Below are 13,801 nucleotides of genomic sequence, written 5' to 3' on the forward strand. Positions count from 1 at the left end.
CTCACAGCAATCAGTATGCCGAGCCTCTAGCATACATTACAGGGTAATATAAAGGAAATAAAACCAGGGCAAAGGAGGATGCATTGATTCACACAGCCTCAGTCGGACGTATGTTTTCAGATAAAATTCAATTTTTCTTCTTGTCTAGTGTAGAAGCATTAATTATGGATTATCCAGACAACACTAGACCTCAAAATAGCACATTAGTGACCTACCTAATGGGCATAATCTTCATACCTTAACCATTTATTCCAACATATTACACTTTTATGTATCCTCTTTTCCTGGTCATTTACTCAGAAGCTGTAATACACATTATCTTCACGTACATCTTGCATATAATAAATGAAATTAGGCTATATCACACTACTTCATTTTCATTATGGCTTTAGTTGGCAGGCAACATAAAAGCTACGCAATAGGTGCTCACAGTACATTCTGATTTGGGTCATTTCAATAAATACATATGTGACCTTGAAAAAGTCAATTTATCTATGTGAACTTTCCACACTTGAAAGCAGAGGTAATAAGATACACTCTGCACTTTTCAAGGTTGCTCTGACAGTTAAGTATGATAATGGCTGTTGAAGTACTTTATAAAGTGTAATGTGGCGTGCAGTCACAGGACTATTGTTTTGAAGTGAAAGTATACACAATAGAAGGAGAAGTATGAATTACCAAGAAGTAAATAAAAAGGGTAGGTGAGAATAATGGACATATTATGGAATTGTGAAAGTCGTTAAATACAAATATAAAGCAGAGTCAAAATATAGTGATGGGGACAGTGTACCTAACACTTCCTCCTGCCACGTATGCCATCCCTACTTAAAACAGCATGTGTGGGGGTCTTGGTTTGAAGAGAGCACAGCATACCTGGTCTCTTGGATCCACTGAAGGAAGGCACTGGCACTCTGCTCAAACTCCTGGCACATTTCAAAGTTCTTGATCTGCCTGGCCTCTTCTTTCTGTAACTCCTGCTCCCGCTCCTACAAAGCGACAAAGAGAAGAGCTGGTTCACATGGAAGGACTTTGTTTACCATAAAAGAACTGTTTTGTAGGTATAGGTGCACATTTCTATTCCAATGCCAACCTGTTTTCCATGGGTACACATCAATGTATGTTACGTATGTATGTATGTATGTATGTATGTATGTATGTATGTATGTATCAACCTATCTGTCATCTATCTATCTATCTATCTATCTATCTATCTATCTATCTATCTATATCTTTCATCTTCTTTTGCTTCCTTCAATCATTTTTTAATTTCCCACAAAATAGAAGACAAAAAACCATAAGATACACCTAATGCGACACAGATATGTATATATATATATATATATTATACACACTCACACAAATACACACACACATATATACATATATATATATATATATATATATATATATATATATATATATATATATTCCAATTTTCCTTAGATAGTTTGGTTCTTGATTTCTGCCACAGCCTAATAAATGACCACATTCCCCTCTTTCCTCTAACACCTCCAACTTTCATGTGTATTCACTGGTCATGCTTCTTATAGCACAGGATGTTAGGTTGCCCCCCAAGATACCTTGATGATGTCAGGCAGGTGCTTCCAAATCCTGCCCAGCACCTCCACTGTTAACCAGGTATAAGGACTGGATGGCTTATTTAAGGCTTTAATCTGCTGGTCTAGCTCCAATAAATGGTTGAAGTCTTCTTGAGCTCCAGCCAGAGAGGCCAAGAAGTCCTGGTGTTCCTTTTGCAGCTGCCGAATCTCATTCAGGGAGACACAGTGCACAGGTTCTGACAAGTCCTCTTCAGCGTTCTCACACCAGTTGTTGAAAGCTGAAGCCTTGTGTGCAAATTCCATGAATAGCTCCTCAGCCTGCAGAGAAAAGACACCCTTACTGCTTCTGATAATGTCTCCCAGGAGAAGAGAATACTGAGGATAAAAATAATGTCCTCCAATATTTGCAGAGCAGCAGTCTGAACTGGTGAGACTAAAATTAGCATGGACACTGTGATAGGGTGGGATGAATGTGAGTTAGAGGAACTGCCAGGGATTAGCCTTTTCTTTCCTCAAGTTCCCCACCATCTACAGATGAAGAAAGTGACTAGCTCATGAAGATCTTTCGCTTTCTTGATTTGAAGGTGGCAATGGTAGTTTTTAATCACATTATTTCTTATTATGAAGTCTGTACTGTATTCCTACCTGGCAAGGAGACTCTCAGAAACAAGTATTAAATAAGCATCTAAGAAAATGACTGACATAAACTAAGCAACTCTGTTCTATCCCTTACCCACCCTCTCTGTCTCCCCTTCAGCTCTTGTAGATGGCATACCATGACAACTGTTTGACTACACCAAGCCACTTTCTTACCTTCCTTTCTAAACCTGTGATCTCATCTGATGCCTAACTGAAACTTTAAAAGTCACAGAGTAAACCCATCTTCTTCGTATTGTCCTACACCCTATGCATGAACTACATTCTCCAACTGTTGTTCAGAGCTACCCAGATGCTTAAAGGACTCTGAACTTATGTGACTGGGAGACAGAAAAATCATAGACATTTCTAAGCAGCAAATGATAAGGAATGACTCCAAATACTAAGTACACCACAGATTTTTAACTCAACTGATTGACTTGTCCACATGATTTGTCTTAGCAATTATGAAAATGAATTTTCTTTTTCAAAATTAAACCAGGTAGAAGAAAATTCATTCAAATAGAGAAGGGGACTATATTACATTAATTTCAGTAATCCACACACTAAAATAAATCAACATAAAGAAAATGAACACAATCTATAGACCACTTTATGTTATATTAAGAGTGTTATAGATTAATTGAATATTATAATATAAATTTAAAATAAATGTTTTGCTATTTAAAATTAAAGAAAACAGAATAAGAAAGTCAAGTAACTTTCTATGTTTAATGTATATATGCACAGAAAGCTACCAATATAATTGTTTTATTTTTTTCACTTAAGATTTATTTCTGCTGTGTCTATATACTTTAATAGAGTAGTAATTAACTAGGGGTTAAGACTATGTATTTTTCAAAGTTCTTGCCTTAAATTATTATCAAGTACAGTTGTTTCTCTCATCTAGAAATAGTAACAACAATGACCATTCTGAATCAGTTTTTCTGTGAGCCTGAAGAATAAACCCAGGGCCTTGTGTATTCTAGGCTAGTATTCTACTACTGAGATATACTACTAGTCTTTAATTTCTTAGACAGAATCTTTCTATGCAGTAGAGTCTGGCCTAGAGCTCTTGATCCTTTTGCTTCTGCCTGAGTCAGAAATCTGGGATTTTAGGCATACACCACTACATTCAGCTTGTCTTCTTTTTATTATTGATATGTTTTATGAGTGTCATTAATATGTCTCAGACGCTACCATTGGAAAGAACACTACAGTCTCCCACATCTACACAGACTACTGCACTTCTAGATGCATTATCTCATTTAATAGTAAGAACTCAGAAAAGCAGAAGGGGATGAAGATATCTTCCTGTTTCTTAAGAGGGAGGCACACATTTTAGCACTAAGTAAAACATTCAAGGATGCCCTCCTAGTGAAGGAGATACACTGAGAACATGTTTTATAGGTACTTTTTTGGTGACCATTTTATTTGGGTTAGAGAAACGCACAGGACCAGTTTTGTTACCAGTTTTAGTTTTGTGTATAAAGTCTTTCCACACTCTGGTTCTATCCACCTATCTCACAGTATATGGTTGGTTTCCATCCTAAGTCAACTACAAAGTTTCCTAATCCACTGAAAACAAAACACAAAGAGCTTCTATTCATTCTAAGAAAATAAATTCCTTTTTGCTCAATAAGAATGTTTTGTTGATCTTTTTCTCTGTCCTGAAATGTCTATAAAATTTACAAATTGGGTTTCTAGTTACCATGCTGAATTCTCTAGCTAATAACCAGATCATTGAGGTCCTGTCCTAGTTCATTGCATTTCATTTTCACCTTACTCTGTCTTTTCCCTTCCCTCCTTTCTCACCTTCTGTAAAGGCAGCTGCTTCTCTAGCAGTTTCTGCCTGTGAACAGCAGAGGCCTCCAGCAGCTGCTCCCAGCGTCTCAGCAAGGCTGCATGCCGCTCCTCAATGGCTTTGCTTTGGCTGTGCTCAGCAGCCACAAGCTGGTTCTTCAGATCTGTGATCTCGGAAAGTCGTTCTTGCTGGAAGCTCTGAAGACTGGCATCCAGTGTGTCCTTAGAAGATCAGAAGAGAAGCAATGAACAGGCATAGTGAAGCATCCAAAGGACCACTCACGTCTGTGTCCAAACAGATTTTTATCATGGTGTGATGGCTAATGACAATTGTCGACTTGATAAGATATGTTAAAAAGGATGGTTAGAATGTTGTCCAAGGGAAAGAGAAAATGATTTAGAGATTAGAGTGAACATTTGAACTTGGAATTATGGCTAAGTACTAGTGTATGTATATTTTATAGACTATATTTTAGTGATAAAATTGCTAAGGGGATGGAACATGGTATGATAATTCAAATATTTACAATTAAAATGAAATACTTCTTATAACACACTTAAATTGTTACATTCTAGTGCACTCTACATTGCACTGTTAGGGGCCTTGGATACACAAACTCATAAATGCCCTGTACATGCTGGTTACAGAAATTACATTTTTGCAGAAATGTTAATATCAAAGGTACAAATTTCAGGAATGCCAAGTCAGCTTTAACAAAGTGACTTGCATTAGAACAGTTCTATCTCCCTCATCTTCCTCCTTCTCCTGTTCTTCCTCCTATTCTTGGTACAAGTTTTTTGATACATGTTCTCACTATGTAGCATTCATTGGCCTAGAGCTCATTATGTAGATCAGGCTGGCCTCAAACTCATAGAGATGTGTCCTCATCTACCTGCCTCTGCCCGTTTCTGCCTACGCCTCTGCCTCTCCAGTGCTGGGATTAAAGGTTGGACCACCATGCCCACCCAGCACATTAGACTAATTCTCCTTTTGACAACAATTAAACATTTCATTTTGTCTATTTTATTATTTATGTGTGTGGTCTTTTATCTGCATGTATGCCTGTGGAGACCTGAAGAAGACATTAGGTCTTTTTGAACTGGAATTTCAGACAGTTGTTACCACCGTGTGGGTGCTGGCAACCAAACCCAGGTCCTCTGGAAGGGTAGTCAATAATCTTAACTCCTGAGGCATCTCTCCAGACCCACTGAGAACAATTTAAAAATTATTAAAAACACTTATTGTTTAAATGAAATCAGAATACAACTGAAGTAGCTACAAATGAATGGCCCACAATGCCTGAGAGCATGGAAGAGCATTGCAGTAATAGCAATATTCACTCCACGTTTCCCTTCTAAGAATAAGCTGAGCAGGGTAAGACATTCATAGAAAAGCATCTCCAAGCCTTTGGCAATCACATGCAGTTAAAAGGACAGAAATAGCCATTCCTGGGAATTGGGGCATCCAGTTTTGCAGATAATGTAGAAAGAAAACTGCAGGAATGTACAGTCACTATTCTTCTGTATTTTAAGGCACTTTAGACTCCAAAGAGCAGGCAGTGTCTTAGTAGGAGTCAAGCAGAAACAGTAGTAAGAGCCTCAGATGCTAGGTATGGTTTCTTGTGGTGCCAGAGTGCTGACTGCAGGACCTACCAAGCAGATGCTCTAGTTAAAGTGCTTAGGAAAAAGAGCAAATGAGGTGTGCAAGTCCTCACACAGAGGATGTTTTGTATCCTTTTAATTAATGACCAAAAAGTAGAAGGTTTGGTGGAGCAGGTGTTAAAGCTTCACATGAAATTTGTGAATTAATGACCTTAAATGTAAACAGATTCACCTTTCCAACCAAATATAATAAATTAGGAAGTAGCATGCTATCCAAATATATAATATTTGTAAGACACCCATGTGAAACTTTTCTTCCTCTGTGCAGTGATGATACTGTGAGTTCTTTAAGAGATAGTGCTGAACAACAAGTGGTCCTTAGGTCACTTGAACCAATGTCCTCAGGAAAGATTTGCATTGCTCCCGTCTCTTTCCCACTTCCTTTATGATCTCATCCTTCCTGCCATGCTCTTCTCATTTGGCAGTGACCTTGTTATTTCTTGTACTGTTTCAACTAATAGCATTATACTATGAATGAAATACTCTTTTTAAAACAAGCTACCTGTGTGCTTATTGGAAGGTCCATATCTTGCTTTCTGTCTGTGTGGGGTGTTTATATGTGTGTGTCTATGTACGTGCAGAGGGTACAGGTTGACATCAGGTGTCTTCCTCATTTCCCTACATTGTCTTTTTTGAGACAAGATTCTCCTGTTGAATGCAGCAGCATAAATTCCCAAGATCTTTCTGTCTCTGCCTTCCAGAGCTAGTACTGGATCTGAAATCAGGTCCTCATGTTTGTGTAGCAAGCACTTTACCAACTGAGACATCACCTCAGCCTTAAGTTTCTCCATGGAATGTTTAATTATAATAACAAAATGGCCTAATTACAGGAATTAGTAAAATGCACCAATGGAGCAAATTAGAAAAGCCAAGTTGACTCTTGACAAAATTCAAGATGACAAACACATACACCTTAATAGCAGGGAATGGGCCTGGAAGTAAGAGGAGAGGGAGAGAGAGAGAGAGGAGAGAGAGAGAGAGAGAGAGAGAGAGAGAGAGACAGAGAGAGAGAGAGAGACAGACAGAGACAGAGAGAGAGACAGAGAAATGCAAATTAAATGATAAGTATTGGCTGCCCTGGCCCTGTTTGACATGGCATCCCTCACTCACATGCTTTGCCAGGAGTGTGAGGAAGGCAGTGAGGTCTGCACCATTGCTCTTGGTCTTCAGGCTTGCTTCTTTCTCACCTGGAAAGCAAGGAAAATCAGGAGGGACTATTAGATGGCTATTTGTAGTAGTCAGTGAGAAAGCTTCCTGATTCCCAAAACAGGTATATCATACATGAAATTACCAGTCCCTAACAACTGTGTTCTATGGGTTTATGACACTTAATTCCCTAATGTCAGTGTGTGTGTGCGTGCGTGTGTGTGTGTGTGTGTGTGTGTGTTTGTGCAATTGTGTCCAGAAGGAATAAAAATGAGTAGTTCACCTCATTTCCAGAGGTAAAGGTAAAATCCAGAGACCATTCTTCAAATAGTACTCTTTGAACCAAGGAACTCAGCCCCAGCATTTCATACCTATCCATGATTCCACCACATCAGCCTTCCAGTTAAACTGCTGGAACGCATGATCCTCATCCAATTGTGACTTCCAAGCAGCTATTGCCTTGGCCAGAGAAGTTGTTTTTTCATTCAGAACTTGGATCTTGGTGGAAATCTTATCCTTGTTTTGAGTTTCTTCCTATAATGCCAAGGTTGAGAGGAGGAGTCAGGCAGACAAGCTGAGGAGCTAGAAACATGATTCTTTGGCCCCAGTAAAAAGCTCTCAATTCTCTTATCCAAAACACCTAACTGGTATACTCTAGGTATATTGCAATGATTCCATTCCTCAGATGTGTTCAAAAATGATATTTCCATTCTAGCATTTGGACAATTGTGACATATTTGTTTACTCAAGTGTGATTTTATTTATGAAGTCTTTGGAAGGCATAGAGTCATCCCTGTTTAGAGATCAATGAGGCTTTGTAAAGATAATGCAAGTGGGGCTACAGAGATAGCTCAGTGGTTAAGAACACTGGCTACTCTTACAGAGGTCCTGAGTTCAATTCCCAGCAACCACATGGTGGCTCACAACCATCCGTAATGAGATCTGGTGCCCTCTTCTGGCCTGAAGGCATACATGAAGACAGAATTATATATATATATAGAATTGTGTGTGTGTGTGTGTATGTATGTATATATGTATATATATATATATATATATATATATATATAATATTTTTAAAAAAGATAATACAAGCAAAGAAAGATTTACAAATTATCAAGATGTTCTTGTGTGGTCCTCTTCTCAAGAGGTCTAGAAGACAATGCACTTAAGGCTTTTGGGTTACTCTATGGATGGGCTGGCTAGTTTTATGTCAACTTGACTCAAGCTAGAGTCATTTGGGAAGAGGTAATTTGAATTGAGAAAATGTCACATCCAGATTGTCCTGTGGATAAGTCTGTGGGGGCATTTGGTTGACTAACGATTAGTGTGAGAGGACCCAGGTCATTGTGGGCAGTACCACCCTTAGGCGGGCAGTTGTGTGTGTTATGAGAAAACAGAATAAGAAAGCTAAAGGGAGCAAGCCAGTAAGCAGCATTCCCCCTTGGCCTCTTTTTTAGTTTCTGCCTCCAAGTTCCTGCCCTGCTTGAGTTAGTGCCTGGAATTCCCTCTGTGATGGGCTTTTAACTAGAAGCATACAAGAAATAAGCCCTTTCTTCCTCAATGGAAACCCTAACTAATATAATAAAACTTGTTTTAGGATTTATGGAGATTGGCAAAAAGGCCAACAATGTATTTTTATGGAATGATGAAAGAACATATAAGGACTTGTAAATAATTTTCAGAAAACACCAATTGAGTAGGTAAAGAGTTGCTGTGGGAAACAACTAAATTCTGCTTTCAAGAGGTAAATAAAATTCTGTGTTTTGGGCTGAGTATGATTAAGCAGGTTTTCAAATCTAATACTTGAGAGGCAGAGGAAGAGACAGAGGCAGGGGGAGGTAGAGATCTGTTGGTTTGAGGCTAGCCTGGTCTACACACCAAGCTCTAAGTCATTCAAGAGTTACACAGTGACATTTCATTTCAAAAGAATCTCTCTATAATTCCATTTTATTACTTTATATAGGCAATTTCATCACTCTTTTTGTTTTCATATTTGGGCCAATCATTTTCAGAACTCACCTTACTAATAATTTCTTCTCCTTGTGCACACACATTTTGTACTCGGGTCTGGTGCACAGCAAAGTCATTCTCCAAAGCTTCAAGCTTCTTTAGCAAACTCTGCATGAACAGATCAGCAAAGATCATGATGTTCAAAAATGGTCAACCTCCATCCACACACAAGTCCACAGTATGTTATTCAACAGAGTTGGCCCAACCTATTAATGAACTAGATGAGGGTGTACTTCCTCTGCAATAGCTCTATCAAGTTCCTCTTAAAAACTCTTTCCTGCCAAACAGGGTGATCTCACTGGAAAGAGTGGCAGGAATCCAGGGATACTATTTCTCATTTCCCATGTGCCTCTAAGAGTTGTTCTCTTTTTATTTTGGAATCAAAAGATTGAGGTGAAATATGAGGATTTCTCAACACTGAGATTCATGCAACTTTACAAACATTCCATCTTTGAGAAAATATCAAGTATTAAGAACATTCTAAAGTAAGAACTGTTCCTAAAGGTAGGAGTTAAGAAGAACATGGCATCATCAAATCTCATCCCAAACCTTCTTTGTTTAAAACTATTTTCTGGAAATCAGGCAGTTTGTGCAGCTCACAAGATAGAAAGAGAAGTGAGGATAGAGTCTGAATAGTGTTTCTATCTCTTTAAGAAATTTCCTCAAAAAAAAAATATATATATATTTTGTCAGAGCTGAAGACCGAACCCAGGTCCTCTACCACTGAGCTAAATCCCCAACCCCGGCCCTCAAAAATATTTATGCTAGCCCTCACCACCTCCATTACCACTGTTACCACTGTCTATCTCTTTTCATACAAACATCTTATTAATACTTATTTTTCTTATGTGGCATCATAACTCAAGTTAATTAAACAAAAAGAATATCTGTACCTTTATTAAATCCTAATTCGAAAATAAATTTCAACATATCAGGTGCCTATGCATCAGAATAGATGCTTATTACTTTTCAAATTATATAGGATACATTGTGGTTTTTATATAAGTTTTGAAAAAATTGTAATGGAGATCTGAAAGGTAATTCATGTTGTAAGACTGAATGCTTTAGTTAACCTTGAATTGTGTGTGTATACCATGTATACTGCTTGAAATAAAGTTCCTTTACCATTTTTATCTTCTATTTCCAAATGATATGTTCAGAAACTAAAATATAAATAAATAAAAGAAAACTGATGCCACACAAAGAGAAAGAATCTCCAAAAATAACTGTCAACAATTAAATGAAACTAAAATGCACAATGTTGAATAGATGGATGGATTCCTGGGAATTAAACCTACCTTGAGTAAGTCATTAATAAATACAAGTCTGTCCACCCTCATGAATGCTTAAGGGAAGCTCCTCGCCTGTGTATCCAGCATATTGGGTGTTAACAGCTTAGATGCAAGATTGTAAAACATCAGGAGTGGGGGGTGGGGATTTAGTTCAGTGGTAGAGTGCTGGCCTAGCAAGTGCAAGGCTCAGGGTTTGATCCTCAGCAAAAAAAAAAAAAAAAAAAATCAGAAGCAAACTTCTGCCCTCCAAGTTTCTCCCATTGTGCTGTAAGCCTGTATTTAAGACCTTCCTCCTTCAATAAATGGCATTCGGCATTCAAAAGAAGAAGAACAAGAAGAAGAAGAAGAACAAGAAGAAGAACAAGAAGGAGAAGAAGAAGAAGAACAAGAACAAGAAGAACAAGAAGAAGAACAAGAAGAAGAACAAGAAGAAGAACAAGAAGAAGAAGAAGAAGAAGAAGAAGAAGGGGGTCAAGATCATGATGGGGAAACCCACAGAGACAGCTTACTGGTACTAGTTGGAGTTCACTGACTCTGGACTGACAGCCCAGGAACCTGCATGGGACTGAACTAGACCCGCTGAATGTGGGTGACAGTTGTGTGGCTTGATCTGTTTGTGGGGTCCCTGGCAGTAGGACCAGGACTTATCCCAGGTGCATGAACTGGCTTATTGGAGCCCATTTCCTGTGGTGGGATACCTTGCTCTGCCTTGATACAATGGGGAGGGGTTAGGCTCTCCTTCAATTTGGTATGCCAGACTTTGTTGACTGCCATGGGAGGCCTTACCCACTCTGAAGAGTGGATGGGGGTAGAGTGGGAGGGAGGTGAGGAGGCGGGAGAAGGGGAGGGAGGGGGAACTGAGGTTGGTATGTAAAATGAAAAAAATTTTAATAAATAAATAAAGGGGGAAAAAAAAGAAATACAAGTCTGAACAGTAGTCAGAAATCAGAAATTTCAGCTCAGCAAATCTAGGACCAGATGGCTTCACTGACTAATTCAATCAAACACTTAAATAAATAATGCCAACCATTTATAAACTGTTCAAAACTTTAAGAAAAGAGGACATTTCCTATTATCTTTTATGAGGAAAGCCTTATGGCTATCAGAGTCAGATGAAGACATCAGAATAAGAGAAAGTTATGGGCTCATTTTCTTGAAGAACTGAGAGGCTTTTGCTGTGTTGAAATTTTCTGATCTCTGACTACTGATCAGACTTTGTTTTTCTTAATGACTTACTCCTGGTAGGCTTACATTCCCAGGAATCCATCCATCTATTCAATGTTGTGTATGTACGTGGTGAACTGAGAGGCAGACTCCTCAACAGAATGTTTTCCAACTGAACATGCCGGGCAATGAAAAGGTTTTATAGGAGAACAAATGGAATTCACTCCTCAGATGCCAATGTGCATCAGCATGTACAGATTAACAAATGGGGTACATCACATTAAGAGAAGAAAAGAAAAAAAAAATCACATCGGATCTCAATCAGTATCAAAAAAGCACTGAACAAAATTGAACAATTTTCCCAATATAAAAATTCTTGACAAAATAGAAACAGCCTATTACCTCAACACATTCCACATATGAAAAGTACACAGATAATATTGTACCAGATAGTTTTTAAAAATATCAAAAACTTTCCCTTTAAAATCAGGAACAAGATAAAAATATGCACTTGTGATACTTTTATCCAACATAATACTGCTACTTACTAGCCAATGCAATTAAGTAGGAAAAAGAAATAAGATGATCTATATAAGAAGGGAATAAGTAAAATAGCCTGGAAATCAAATGATGTAACATGTTAAAAACTCTATACTTCATAGAAACTGTGAAACCAATAAATCTAACAGAAAAAATTCAGAATATAAGTCAACACATAAAAACACTCCATTTCTATACATTAATAATGAACTACATGAAAGATGAATTAAAAACTCTTCTTTATATAAACCTCATAGAAACCAATGAAATTCTTGACCATAAATTTAACCAAGGGAATCAAAAAGGTATACATTGAAATTTAGGTAACACTGATGTAAGAAATAATACACAATGCAAGTAAATAAATCAACTTCCCATTTTTCATTGATTAGAAGAATGAAAATTGTTAAATCCACACATCATATGAAGAGATCTACAGATTCAACCTAATCCTTATCAAAATTCTCAGGACATATTTTACAGAAATAAGAAAATCAAGTCTAATATTCAGGTGGAACTACTAAAGAATAAGAATAGCTAAACCAAGCCTGAAAAGAAGAATAAAGCTAGACATCTGATGTCATGATTTCAAAAGCATGTCATAAAACTGCAGTAATGAAAACAATATGAAACTGGCATAAAGAAAGACATAAGTGCATAGAATAGAAATAAAAAAAAACATATATATGCAGTCTCTAATAGTCTCAAAATATACCACAGGGAAAGGACAGTCTCAATGGTACTTAAATCCTGTATCTTCCCTTGCATGAGAAATAGATCAGCTCATTGTCTTAAATAATGTCTTTAAAAAATCAAGTAAAATAGATTAAAGACTGAAGTATAATAGTGAAAAGTATGCCCCCTCTCTCTGAGAGGACACATGCAGGGAAAATTTCAAGACATTTGTTTTGGCAATATTTGCATGGGTTTTTACAACAAAATCACAGACAACAGGAGCCACAAATAGAGAAGTAGGACCGCATCAAACTCCAAAGCTCTGCACAGCCCAGGGAACAATCAACAGAGCTCAAGCACCACCTGCAGAATGATGACACAAACCATTTATCTTGTAAGGGTTAATTTCCAAAGCTTTAACTCACTACTGGAATAAGTAAGTAGGGGAATAAATGACAGAAACATTAAAAAGGAATGCTCAATGGTTCGATTTAAAAATAGGATAATGATCTGAATGAAACTTCTTCAAAGAAGACATGAACAGCTCACTGGTGTATGAGACATCTGTTCATGATTGATCGGGAGGAAATGGAAATTAAAGCACAATGGGCTATCTATTACCTCATGCCTAGGAGGGTGGTTATTGACAAAAGCAAAAGGCGACACATGTTACCAAGGATTTGGAGAATGGCAGCCATGTTAGGCTGTTGGTGGAAATGCAGACTTAACTGCGTTGAGAAGTGTTATTGATATTGTTCAAGACAATTTAAATACAATGTTCATATCCTCCAGAAGTGCAAATATTGCATATTACTGGGGTTTTGAAAAGACATTGAAGTTTTCATGCTCAGTGTAGTGTTCATCTCAAGTCACACCTTTAGGCATGAAAAACTAATCTGAAAGTCTAGAGCAGTGGTTCTCAACCTGTGGGAGGTGGCCCCTATTGGTTCAAACAACCCTCTCACAGGGGTCACATGTCAGAAATCCTGCATATCAATAACTACATTATGATTCATTACAGTAACAAAATTACTGTTTTGAAATAGCAATGAAATGAAAATAATTTTATGGTTGGGGGTCATCACAAAATGAGGAACTGTATTAAAGAGTGGCAGCATTAGGAAGATTGAGAAACACTAGTCAGATGTACAGATAAAAATGTAGTATAAACTTTTATACACATATAAGATATAACAGTTTAGCTTTATAAAATTATGAGAGACAAATCTTTATAACTTAAAATGACAAAGATAAACATTGTGGAATCATGCCAAATAAGATAAGCCAGTTATTTAAAGACTTTCTGCATGACTT

General features: G+C 37.5%; 1 protein-coding gene across 1 annotated transcript in view; it reads right to left on the bottom strand.

The window, feature by feature from the left end:
• Spta1 (spectrin alpha, erythrocytic 1) overlaps window positions 1–13,801 on the bottom strand; it is a 71,412-nt gene that overhangs the window by 5,926 nt on the left and 51,685 nt on the right. Inside the window, exons 40-45 of the mRNA XM_036202783.1 lie at window positions 8,826–8,924; window positions 7,178–7,340; window positions 6,771–6,847; window positions 4,011–4,220; window positions 1,581–1,877; window positions 874–986 (exon numbers count right to left, since the gene is read on the bottom strand). Of these exons, the coding sequence (XP_036058676.1) occupies window positions 874–986; window positions 1,581–1,877; window positions 4,011–4,220; window positions 6,771–6,847; window positions 7,178–7,340; window positions 8,826–8,924 (959 nt within the window). The remainder of the gene's footprint in view (window positions 1–873; window positions 987–1,580; window positions 1,878–4,010; window positions 4,221–6,770; window positions 6,848–7,177; window positions 7,341–8,825; window positions 8,925–13,801) is intronic.

The sequence above is a fragment of the Onychomys torridus genome, chromosome 11 (genome assembly GCF_903995425.1).
Source record: "Onychomys torridus chromosome 11, mOncTor1.1, whole genome shotgun sequence".
NCBI lineage: Eukaryota > Metazoa > Chordata > Mammalia > Rodentia > Cricetidae > Onychomys > Onychomys torridus.